Here is a 12402-nt window from a genome sequence, read left to right on the forward strand (position 1 = left end):
AAAGAGTCAACATTAACATGAATTGGTAAGTCCTTACTATGGAAACTAAAATCAATTACAATGCGGAAAGAACAGGGGGTTGGAGTTAATAGGATAGCTCTATCAAAGAGCTAGTACATCCACAGTGGGCTGAATGACCTCTTTCTCTGCTGTAATATTTTATGTTTCTATGAGACAATCGATGGATTTGAACACATGGGATTGTGACTTTTAAATTCAATCGATTTCCGGACCAGGAGCTAATGGATGTTAGTGACACAGGAGTGATGGAGAATTGAACATGGTGACTGCAGATTTTTGGATGAGTTCAAGTTTATGGCTGTTGGAAGATGGGAGGCCAGCCAGGAGGGCAATGGAATAGATGAATCAGGAGACAAAGAGGCATGGATGAGGGTTTCTAGTGCAGATATCAGAGACGGGCATTGTTACTGAGGTGTCTGTAGGTGATCTTGGTGATGAACAAGATTTACACTTGTGTATGATATTATATCTGGAAGGTCTGCAAGATATGGGCCAGATTGTGTTAACCAGAACACTTATCACTGAAATCAACTCATGGATCAGGTAAATCCCTCCAGTTCAGGGCCTGCCATTATCATGTTTAATTTCCACTTCCAGTTTTGTGCACCTGCTTTGATCTCTGTCAATCTTAGGTTACAGTTCACTGCCGTGCGTTGCTAGAGACCAGACCATAGGGATCTTGCTGCCCCACCAGGAGTCTGAGGAGTCCCGCCCAAGGGGGTTCTCTCTGGGTCCCAGGAAGGGCTGTATTATGATTAAATCTATTCCTGGAGGTTTCATCGCATGGCTTGCCCCCATGCTCCAGCCACACATCCATCATTGTGATGTACTGCCTCCCTGTGCTAAAAGATTCATTACCCAATAGAATTAACTTCTCAGCTTATCAGCCATGTTCCTGTGTTCTCAATATTTTTATACCTAAGAGAAATGTTCATGTCCCAATAATTTTTGAGAGAAGTCTCACAATACCAGGTTAAAGTCCAACAGGTTTATTTGGTAGCACGAGCTTTCGGAGCACTGCCCCTTCATCAAGCTGATCCTTTACAGGTAATCAAGTTTTGATTACCTGTAAAGACTCGCCTTTCAACATTATTTTGTAAATTGAGTTTGTGTCTTTATATGCCCAGTTTGTGAACAGAACTCCCACTCACCTGATGAAGGGGCAGCGCTCCGAAAGTTAGAGCCTTGTGCTACCAAATAAACCTGTTGGACTTTAACCTGGTGTTGTGAGACTTCTTAGTGTGTTTACCCCAGTCCAACGCCGGTATCTCCACATCAATAATTTTTATCCAGGATTACACACAGCAGTTCTTGGAGATTGATCTTCAATTCCTGGAGATTCCAGGTCAATCCTGGGAGGTTGGTAACTGTTTGGTCCCAGTGCTCAAAGATCATCCGCTGCTCACTGGGACCTGGAGCCTCCAGACAGCCGAGCCTGAGCCCCGCCCAGTGTGCGGCACCGCCCGTAGTTGCGTGCTGCCAACATTGGTACCGCCCCCGGGTTTCCTCCACGCTGATTGGCTGCGCTCTTGTCACCGTGTTCCAGCCATTGTTGCACTGACCAATCACTGAGCCTCCTCTATCCGCGCTCTCCATTCACAAAAATAAACGGCTGAGGGCGGGGCCTGTAACACTGCTTCCGGGTTATTGCACAGCAGCTTACAAGGAAGAGGCAGTGAAGGTGAGAGTGAGTGAGAGGAATAAAGAATTATTCATGAGAATGTTATCAATACTGGAGTTAACCACAATGTAACCAATAGAGAGCTGGGTTCAGAGTTTGCAACTAACGGCAGTAACCAATCGGGATCTGGGTTCAGAGTTTGTAACTAAACAGTAACCAATAGGGAGCTGGGCTCAGAGTTTGTAACTAATACAGTAACCAATAGGGAGCTGGGCTCAGAGTTTGTAACTAATACAGTAACCAATAGGGAGCTAGGTTCAGAGTTTGGAACTAAACAGTAACCAATAGGGAGCTGGGTTCGGAGTTTGTAACTAAACAGTAACCAATGGGGAGCTGGGTTCAGAGCTTGTAACTAATACAGTAACCAATAGGGAGCTGGGCTCAGAGTTTGTAACTAATACAGTAACCAATAGGGAGCTGAGTTCAGAGTTTGTAACTAATACAGTAACCAATAGGGATCTGGGTTCTGAGTTTGTAACTAATACAGGAACCACTAGGGATCTGGGTTCAGAGTTTGTAACTAATACAGTAACCAATAGGGATCTGGGTTCGGAGTTTGTAACTAATACAGTAACCAATAGGGAGCTTGGTCAGAGTTTGTAACTAATACAGTAACCAATAGGGAGCTGGGTTCAGAGTTTGTAACTAAACAGTAACCAATAAACAGCTGTGTTCAGAGTTTGCAACTAATACAGTAACCAATAGGGAGCTGGGTTCAGAGTTTGTAACTAATACAGTAACCAATAGGGATCTGTGTTCAGAGTTTGTAACTAATACAGTAACCAACAGGGATCTGTGGGGGTTCAGAGTTTGTAACTAATACAGTAACCAGTAGGGATCTGGGTTCAGAGTTTGTAACTAATACAGTAACCAATAGGGGTCTGGGTTCCGAGTTTGTAACTAAACAGTAACCAATCGGGAGCTGGGCTCAGAGTTTGTAACTAACTGCAGTAAAAATTGGGAAAAACAAAATATTGTGTATAATGAAATTTAATTTGAAATGAGAATGCAGAAATATTCGCAGGCACTATCTGCGGAGGGAGAAAACAGTTAGTGCTTCAGGTCTGTGACCTTGCATCACAACTCTGGCCTGACAATTTAACTGTGTTTCTCTGCTGTCTGACCCGCTGAATATTTGCTGCATTTTCTACTTTAATAATTAATAGGGAACTGGGCACAGAGACGAGGTACAGAGACCAGTGGGGAGCCCAGTGCCAACTGGGGCATGGTGCCCAATTCCTGTAGGTTGGAGTATTGATTGCCGAATGCTCCCAGATCCTGTGTTTAGAAGGGGTCTCAGACTCTGTGCCAATAATCGGGTGCATGGTGCAAGCTGGTAAATTAGAATTCAAACCAAAACACATACAGTTAAATGTGATTCCACAACTGGGTAGCACTTGTTGGAACAATTTTGAGTAGTTACTCAAAATTTGTTAGTTACACTAACAACCATGTTAAGATAATCAGCTTGTTGGGTGGTTCATTACCACATGTTAGAACTAAAGGAATATGTTTAAACCTTGTACCTTTCCTGAATTACCCAGAAGTTTAGGAAATATCGAATCCTGCTGCTTTCCCCATGGAAACTCCTGAGCCAATTAGTGTTCACTTGCCAACCAATCAGCATACTTTTGTCATGTGGTATAAATTGTGATTGTTTGAAATTTGGAATTCTCGCATTTGTCCTAATGAGCGCAAGTTGAAAAGCTTCAGCAAAATGCCTCTCTCTCAGCAAGATTTAAATTAGGTCTGTAAAGGGGACTGTTTTTTTACAAAGGATTAAACAACAGAGTTCATTACTATCGATTTCCTGGGCTGAGACTTTGATATCACAAATGTACCTAAAAATACCCTTGCTTTGGTCAATGCTGATATGGTGTAATTCAGTGCTGATTCTTTTACAACGGAGTAGCTGGTTGGGTCAGATTGAGTAGAAAGTGGCAAGCTCCCTCTGTTGGCCTTTTTTGATATTTGGCAGATTGCACAGATGTTTTTCTGGCACAGAATGATTCTTCGTGAGCAGAAATCCTTGGAAGTTTCCTGGGAATCAAGAGCTTGCTGTAGCCGAGGGCAGAGGGTTAATTACCACCTCTGAGCGTCCTTCACCCTGACAGTACTGGCCCTGAGAAAACTCAGCTGTGTGTGTGTTGGAGGACTGTGTGACTGAACCAGTAACCCTGCGGTCTGTGGGAATCCATGGTATGGTGTGAACCTAAATTCTGGTCATTTGTGAGCTGGAGTCTGAAAAAATGCAGCCTCCGTGATGAGCAAGGAATTAGACCATATCAGCATTCGTCAAATCTGAGAGCAAGGTCTTTTTTAGGATGCAGTTCTGACCATGCAAAGTTTTCAGTCAGAGTTGAGAAAGAAATGTCTGGATGGAGGATGGGGAGAAGGAGGGGAGTGGCATTGAAAGCAGGGTGGGGTGGATTGATAGTGTTCCTGATTATTGGACTATTTAGTGGTGAGGAGCTTAGAGACCTCCCCCAGTAGATTTGAGGGGTTCTGATCTGAATTTCAGTGCCGTCAGTGTGGGTCTGGGCTCTTGTCTGTAGTTTTCTCATTGTGTTTTACTGTATTCATAGATTCCTGAATTTCCACCTGAGCTTAAGGATGATGCAGATAGAATCCCTTTTGCACAGTGGCTACTCGCATCCCCTACTCCGTGCCTGGCAGAGCTGTGCCTCCACCTTCAATGCAAACAACCTCATCTATCCAATCTTTGTAACGTAAGTGAGGGTCAGAGGGAGTGGGAGGATGTGTGATCCTGAAACTTTATTGTTTAAAAGGAAATGGAAGTAAAGCAAATCTTCACATGGAATAGTAAAGCAAGTCTGATTTTGATTTGATTTATTATTGTCACATGTATTAACATACAGTGAAAAGTATTCTTTCTTGCGCGCTATACAGACAAAACATACCATTCATAGAGAAGGAAACGAGAGAGTGCAGAATGTAGCGTTACAGTCCTAGCTAGGGTGTAGAGGAAGATCAACTTAATGCAAGGTAAGTCCATTCAAAAGTCTGACAGCGGCAGGGAAGAAGCTGTTCTTGAGTCGGTTGGTACGTGACCTCAGACTTTTGTATCTTTTTCCCGACGGAAGAAGGTGGAAGAGAGAATGTTCGGGGTGCGTGGGGTCCTTAATTATGCTGGCTGCTTTTCCGAGGCAGTGGGAAGTGTAGACAGAGTGAATGGATGGGAGGCTGGTTTGCGTGATGGATTGGGCTACATTCACGACCTTTTGTAATTCCTTGCAGTCTTGGGCAGAGCAGGAGCCATACCAAGCTGTGATACAACCAGAAAGAATGCTTTCTATGGTGCATCTGTAAAAGTTGGTGAGAGTTGTAGCTGACATGCCAAATTTCCTTAGTCTTCTGAGAAAGTAGAGGCGTTGGTGGGCTTTCTTAACTATAGTGTTGGCGTGGGGGGACCAGGACAGGTTGTTGGTGATCTGGACACCTAAAAACTTGAAGCTCTCGACCCTTTCTACTTTGTCCCCATTGATGTAGACAGGGGCATGTTCTCCTCTACGCTTCCTGAAGTCGATGACAATCTCCTTCATTTTGTTGACATTGAGGGAGAGATTATTGTTGCCGCAACCAGTTCACCAGATTCTCTATCTCATTCCTGTACTCTTTCTCGTCATTGTTTGAGATCCGACCCACTACGGTGGTGTCGTCAGCAAATTTGAAAATCGAATTGGAGGGGAATTTGGCCACACAGTCATAGGTGTATAAGGAGTATAGTAGGGGGCTGAGAACACAGCCTTGTGGGGCACCGGTGTTGAGGATGATCGTGCCTGCTGTGCCATTGGTGATAATGCTGCGATTGACTCTGGAGTTCCCAGGGCGAGTGCTGACTCTGTCACATTGTCTAACTGGCATTTACTGCCTATCTGTTTCAGTGATGATGCCAATGCCATTGAACCTATTGCCAGCCTTCCGGGACAGGCCAGGTAGGAAAGTCTCTTCATAACTTTCCTGAATGGGCAGGAGGGAAATGAGTGGGGAGTGTGGGAGGGACGGTGATCTAAGTATTCCTGATGACAGACTCCTTGATGAATGGGCTGATGTTTCTTCAGATCATTGGAGGTGAAAAATATTCCCCTGGAAATTATATGAAGGTAAACTGCAGTTTTTGAACATGGGGAATTGTTCCTAAATTAACATCTTTCCATAGGGCGACAGCGTACCATCTACTGTCTTTTAACAGTTTCCAATTCAATGGTGGGAATTATTTAACTTTCTTTAGTACGGTTTACAATCAGGAGAAGATATCAGGTTTTTGGTCTTCATCTGTCCAAGGAGAGGTTTTCTGTGAACCCAGTCCTGTCACAGTCCTGAGAGATGGGAAGTAATGCTCTGCTCCTGATTCCTGGAAAACGTGTTGGGAGGCTGAGTGTGTGTCCACACAGGGAATAAATCTCACTAACTCTCCCCCATACCGTCTCACTCACATTGACCCCATTTCTCGTTCCATGTCTAATCTTTCTCCCTGCGCACTGTCCCTCACATTCCTTCCCACTCTCTTGCTGTCATCTCCTCATCACTTTCTCTCCAACACTCCAGATATGGTCTAATCAGGGTTTTTGTAGCAAAACTTCCTCCTCTTTATATTCCAGTCTTCGAGATATAAATATTCATATTCTGAGCTGTTTTGATGTTTTTTTCTATCTCCGTGAGCTGTGTGTAACTTTACCATGAATCAGAGAGCAATGGGATTTGTCTGTTATTACTGTGAAAATGGTCTGCTGCTTACTAGAATCATAGAATCCCTACAGTGCCGAAGGAGGCTATTTGGCCCATCGAGTCTGCATCAACTCTCTGATAGGCCATGTTACCCAGGATGATCCTCCCGCCCTATCCCCGTAACTCCACACATTTATCCCGCTAATTTCCCTAACCTAGACATCTTTGGACACTAAGGGCCAATCCACCTAACCCGCACATCTTTGTGACTGTCGGTGGAAACCCATGCAGACACGGGGAGAATGTGCAGACTCCGTACAGGTAGTCACTCGACCGGATTCAAACTCGGGTCCCTGGCATTGTGAAGCAGCAGTGCTAACCACTGTGCCACCGTGTTCATGTATTTGAGGTAACAGTGCCCAGTGAAGTAGTGAAAACCTGTCAGGAGCGTGGCTCATGGTGTACTAAAGTTGTTTGGATCAATCGAGGAGGTTATATGAAACTGTCCTTGCAGCTGCCTGTGTGCAGGTTGATATGCCTTCACATTGGAGGCTGCCACACTCGTGTGGCTGTTGCTGGCTGCAGATAGAGGTGGCTAATGACAAAGCAGAGCTTTGCTCCTCTCAGTTACGGTAACCACGCCGTTGGGCAGTCTTATCCCTATCTCCAGAACTACATTGTTTGCATGACTCGCTCCTGATATAACGCTGGGTCTCCAGATAGTAATGTGATCCTGGGAATGCACCCTGACTGCCCACAGCTGGGGTACAGTGATGTGTGGCCAAGGCTGCAGATTGTGCAGTTCCCTCCGGTAATCAGATTAAACTGAATCCAGTGATGGGCTGTTTCTGGGTAATTCAGTAACCGGATCAATGTTGTTTGAGACTGAAACTTGCAGTATAAATATAGATTAAAATATTTCTGCTGTTCTCTTCACACACAGCTAGATGATTCTCCACTCCACCATCCCCATTAATGTTAGCCCCTCCCCCCCACTATTCCAGGGTAAACACCCCCTTGTTTTCCTGTTGGAAACCCTTGTTCCCCCCCCCCCCCCCTCCCACTTTGCTATCTCTGGGGAATCCCTCTCCCTGCTGTCCCGGGGTGGTGTTGGGGGGAGGAGTCCTCCCTCTGCCCCCTCCCCCCTTCCCCCTATCCCTCCCCCTTGCTGTCCCTGGGGGAATCCCTGGCCATAAGAGTGCAAAGTGGAAAGTTTGAGCGACAAGCTGCCTCTCTCAGGGATGAGCTTACAAAACCAACCTGTATCCAATGCAGTGATCTGACAGCTCATGGCCAAGTGAGCATTGTGATGCAACAGTATTGGGGACTAGAAGCTAAGGCACGTTGTTGGGACAGAGTGAAGCAAGTCTTCCTGTGTTCTGTCTCACCTAGCAGTGCCTGACACAAAATGGCTCACTGTCTTGAAGCCATCAAGCCCACGGGATTTTTAAACCTTTTAATCCCAATTATTTCTCTAATAGTTTTTCTTTACTAATATGAATTACTTCCAAATTCCTTCACATGAAATGGGATGACTGTGCAGTATATTTCCCGCTTTGTTTAAGCAGGGCTGGCATGTTTGGGTGTGGGCTTGGTGTGATCGAGGGCATTTAGAAACATAGAAAACTACAGCACAAAACAGGCCCTTCGGCCCCACAAGTTGTGTTGAACATATCCCTACCTTTTAGGCCTACCTATAACCCTCCATCCTATTAAGTCCCATATACTCATCCAGGAGTCTCTTAAAATACCCTATTGAGTTTGCCTCCACCACCACTGACGGCAGCCGATTCCACTCGCCCACCACCCTCTGTGTGAAAAACTTACCCCTAACATTTCCCCTGTACCTACCCCCCAGCACCTTAAACCTGTGTCCTCTCCAGCTATTTGGAAGCAGCCATTTCCACCCTGGGAAAAAGCCTCTGAGACTCCACCCGATCTATGCCTCTCAACATCTTATATACCTCTATTAGGTCTCCTCTCATCCTACGTCTCTCCAAGGAGAAAAGACCGAGCTCCCTCAGCTTATCCTCATAAGGCATGCCACTCAATCCAGGCAACATCCTTGTAAATCTCCTCTGCACCCTTTCAATCTTTTCCACATCCTTCCTGTAATGAGGCGACCAGAACTGAGCACAGTACTCCAAGTGGGGTCTGACGAGGGTCTTATATAGCTGCATCGTTATCCCCGGACTCCTAAACTCAATCCCTCGATTGATAAAGGCCAGCACACCATACGCCTTCTTAACCACCTCCTCCACCTGCGGGGCCGATTTTAGAGTCCTATGGACCCGGACCCCAAGGTCCTTCTGATCCTCTACAGTACTAAGAGTCTTTCCCTTTATATTGGACTCCTTCATCCCATTCGACCTGCCAAAATGGACCACAACGCGTTTATCTGGGTTGAAGTCCATCTGCCACTTCTCCGCCCAGTCTTGCATCCTATCTATGTCCCTGTTTCACTGTGTGCTTGTCTCCTAGGTATGGTGTCAATAAACTGGAAGAAATGCTGAGGCCCCTGGTGGATGAGGGCCTCGGTTGTGTGTTGATCTTTGGAGTTCCAGCCAAACTCCCAAAGGTAGGATTCAAAAGAAGCACCACTAAGGCTGAGCTAGCACTGGGAAGAAACGTACAGATTTACACTGCATTGTACAGCGTACCTGCATTCCTTTATTAACATCACACGTTGAACTGTTGAAAGCTTTCTACAGCCTGAAAGAAATTTGCATTTATGTTGCAACCAGTTGGTGCACAGTAAGATTCCATACACACAACAGTGACACCAGATCTGCTCATTTGTTTTGGTGGTGTTGCTTGAAGAATGAAAGCTTTAATATACATAATTTGAGTGATGTTCCACTGATGAATACATTCTTCTAAGTGTTTCACACCATATAATTCAAAAATTATTTACTAAGGACATCTGAAAGCATCAAAAAAGTGGTAACTGGTGCTGCATGTTTCTGTGCAGAGGTTACAGGTCGATGTGATCAGCTAGAAACACTATTGCCAGCAGTTTTTCTCATTTAGTGTGATGTGCTGGTTGGCATCACCTGCCCCTCCTGCTGAGACAGCAGCAGCTGAATTTAACATGTGTCTAGGTGCCAGCTTGGCTCAGTTACCATAGAACCCCTACAGTGCAGGAGGAGGCCATTGGGCCCATCAAGCCTGCACCGACTCTCCGAAAGAGCATCCCACCCCCATTTACCAGGCCTAATCCACCTAACATATACATCTTTGGACACGAAGGGGCAATTTGGCATGGCCAATCCACCTAACCTGCGCATCTTTGGAGTGAGGGAGGAAACCTACGCAGACACGGGGAGAATGTGCAAATTCCACACAGACGGTCACCAAAGCCAGAATCGAACCCGGGTCCCTGGCGCTGTGCGGCAGCAGTGCTAACCACTGTGCCACCGTGCCACCTTGGTCGTCCTCGTGTCTTTAGACCAACAGGTCATGAGCTGAGATGCTGCACAAATCTATGAACACATAACCTAGGCTGCTTAACTTTCCAGCTCCTGTGGGGGCACTTGACAGTTATGAGGACACTTGAGAACAAAAACGCAGCTCAGTGATCGTACTGAAGGAGTGCTGCTCTATTGAAGGTATCTTCTTTCAGGTGAGATGTTAAACCATGTCTGCCCCTCGGCTGGATGTAAAGGATCCCACGGTACTGTTGGAAGAAGAGCAGAAGTGTTCTCCTGGGGTCCTGGCCGATCTCTCAACCAACACAAAACAGGTCATTGCCACATTGGTATTTGTGGGATCTCACTGTGTACAGATTTGCTGTTGTGTTTCCTACGTCGCAACAGCACCTACACTTTATTGGCTGTAAAATGCTTTAGGATGTCTTCAGGCATTGGCCGAGGGCACTGAGGAAGGTGTGGACATGATGTGGAGATGCCGGCGCTGGACTGGGGTAAACACAGTAAGAAGTTTAACAACACCAGGTTAAAGTCCAACAGGTTTATTTGGTAGCAAATGCCACTAGCTTTTGGAGCGCTGCCCCTTTGTCAGGTGGAGTGGATCTCCACTCCACCTGATTAAGGGGCAGCGCTCCGAAAGCTAGTGGCATTTGCTACCAAATGAAGGCATGGACACCAGGGAAGGTGTGGACCGAGGGCGCCGGGGAAGGTGTGGACTGAGGGTGCCGGGGAAGAAATTGAAGCTGATGATTTGCTCTCATTGATCTGAAAAGGCTGTGTTTTCTCTGACAGGATGAGACAGGGTCTGGAGCAGACTCGGAGGATAATCCCGCCATCCTGGCCATTAAAAAGCTGCGAAAGACGTTTCCAACATTATTAATTGCCTGTGACGTCTGTCTCTGCCCATACACTTCCCATGGGCACTGTGGTAAGCAAACATGGAAGGTTAAAACCATCCTAACACCGACCCCAGGAGGGAGCAGCCCCCCCAACCCACATCCCCTGTACAGAGGCAGATAGTCAGTCTACACTGCCTGTCTGCGTCAGGCCAGTAGGATTTTTCTTCTTATTCATTTACAGGATGTGGGTGTCGCTGGCTGGCCAGTATTTATTACCCATCCCTAGTTGCCCTTGAGAAGGTGCTGGTGAGCTGCCTTCTTGAGCCGCTGCAGACTATGTGATGTAGGTACACCCACAATGCTGTTAGGGAGGGAGTTCCAGGATTTTGACCCAGAGACAGTGAAGGAACGGCGATAGATTTCCAAGTCAGGATGGTGAGTGATTTGGAAGGCAATTTGAAGCTGGTTGTGTGCCAATGTGCCATTGTCCTTCTAGGTGGTCGAGATGTGCATGGGTCAGGCAGTGACTGCAGTTTATGGGGTTATGAAGAGGGTGTGTGACCTGAAGTCTCTTTGTGAAACCCAGAGGAGCAACCTTTCTGCCCACTACCCTTCAACGAAACTTTAGAATGAATTGTTAATTTTTCCTGGGCCTCTTTAGACCCATGATCTCCATGGGCATGGGCAATGAAAGCAGATTCTAGGTGCCAGATGGCCACCGGGGTTGAGGGGGGGTCATAAGCAGATAATGGGCATTGGACCTGGGGGATAACAGCTGGTAATGGACACTGGGCCTGGGAGTAAATCTCTTGGTTTGTTTATTCTAGGAATACTCCGGGAGGATGAGAGTCTGAACAATGAAGCAAGCTGCCAGAGGCTGGTGGAGGTGGCACTGGCCTATGCCAAGGCAGGTGGGTGCAGAAACTGAGAGTAGTGAGCTCTCCACAACTGTGAGGCTAAGTACAGAGTGTGGGGGAATCAGGAAATCCCTCCTCTACCACACGGATGTTAATCTATTCACAACCGAAACCATCGCTCCAAGATAGTGTGATCAAACACGACCTTTCGCCTCTGTCTGCTGGACAGGAATTGGGCCAAGCACACAGTGGGAGGAAGTTCAGTCTGTCTGCTTGTGCAATGAGCTTCAACAGAGCTGAGCCAGTGGCTGGCTTAGGGCATTAGAATTGGCAGGGCAGGTGCCAGGAGGCGAACGAGGTGCCTGGGAGGGGTGGGGGGCGGGGGGTGGCGGTGAGCGAGGCTCATGTCGAGTTGGTTTCAGAGGAGGTTCTGCCTGACAATGAGGCAAAACAATAAACACAGCTGGGGCTCCCCAAGCATTGCCGTCAACCAAATCAAAATTCCCTATGGATTGGTATTAAACATGCTCCCTTGCAGGGATCAGAATGTTCAGCCTGTCTGTCTGCTGTAGAGATCCCTGTGTCTGATTCTGTTGCTCGGGTACAGCTCGAGGCTCAGTCGAAATCTGAGGAAGATGCTTTAATCCTCCTGGACTCTCCCAGGTCGGTTTTGCTGTTTCAATGGCTGGTGAAAATCCCAGAGGAGATATTACTCGGGGATTTTCACAGTAACTTCATTGCAGTGCTAATGTAAGCCTACTTGTGACACTAATAAATAAACTTATTTGATTGACTGCAGCAATGTGCTCTAAAGCCAACAAGGGGACAATACCACATTAGATTTAATACTGAATGACAGTAGCAGCCCTAACGGTGTATGAACGTTC

The 12402-nt window shown here is 46.5% G+C and overlaps 1 protein-coding gene across 5 annotated transcripts in view; it reads left to right on the forward strand.

Annotated features, from left to right (window-relative positions):
• The first annotated feature begins 1656 nt into the window (after positions 1-1656).
• Positions 1657-12402, forward strand: part of alad (aminolevulinate dehydratase) — a 28377-nt gene continuing 17631 nt past the window's right edge. The window contains exons 1-6 of one of the 5 annotated variants that reach the window (XM_078226708.1): positions 1657-1708; positions 4288-4431; positions 5608-5658; positions 8873-8969; positions 10612-10747; positions 11486-11569. In XM_078226708.1, coding sequence (XP_078082834.1) covers positions 4316-4431; positions 5608-5658; positions 8873-8969; positions 10612-10747; positions 11486-11569 — 484 coding nt within the window. In that variant the 5' untranslated portion in view covers positions 1657-1708; positions 4288-4315. Of the gene's footprint in view, positions 1771-3744; positions 3902-3977; positions 4015-4287; positions 4432-5607; positions 5659-8872; positions 8970-10611; positions 10748-11485; positions 11570-12402 lie in introns of those variants that run through there. The other 4 variants (XM_078226707.1, XM_078226706.1, XM_078226709.1 and 1 more) reach the window with 4 other exon arrangements.

The sequence above is a fragment of the Mustelus asterias genome, chromosome 13 (assembly GCF_964213995.1).
Source record: "Mustelus asterias chromosome 13, sMusAst1.hap1.1, whole genome shotgun sequence".
NCBI lineage: Eukaryota > Metazoa > Chordata > Chondrichthyes > Carcharhiniformes > Triakidae > Mustelus > Mustelus asterias.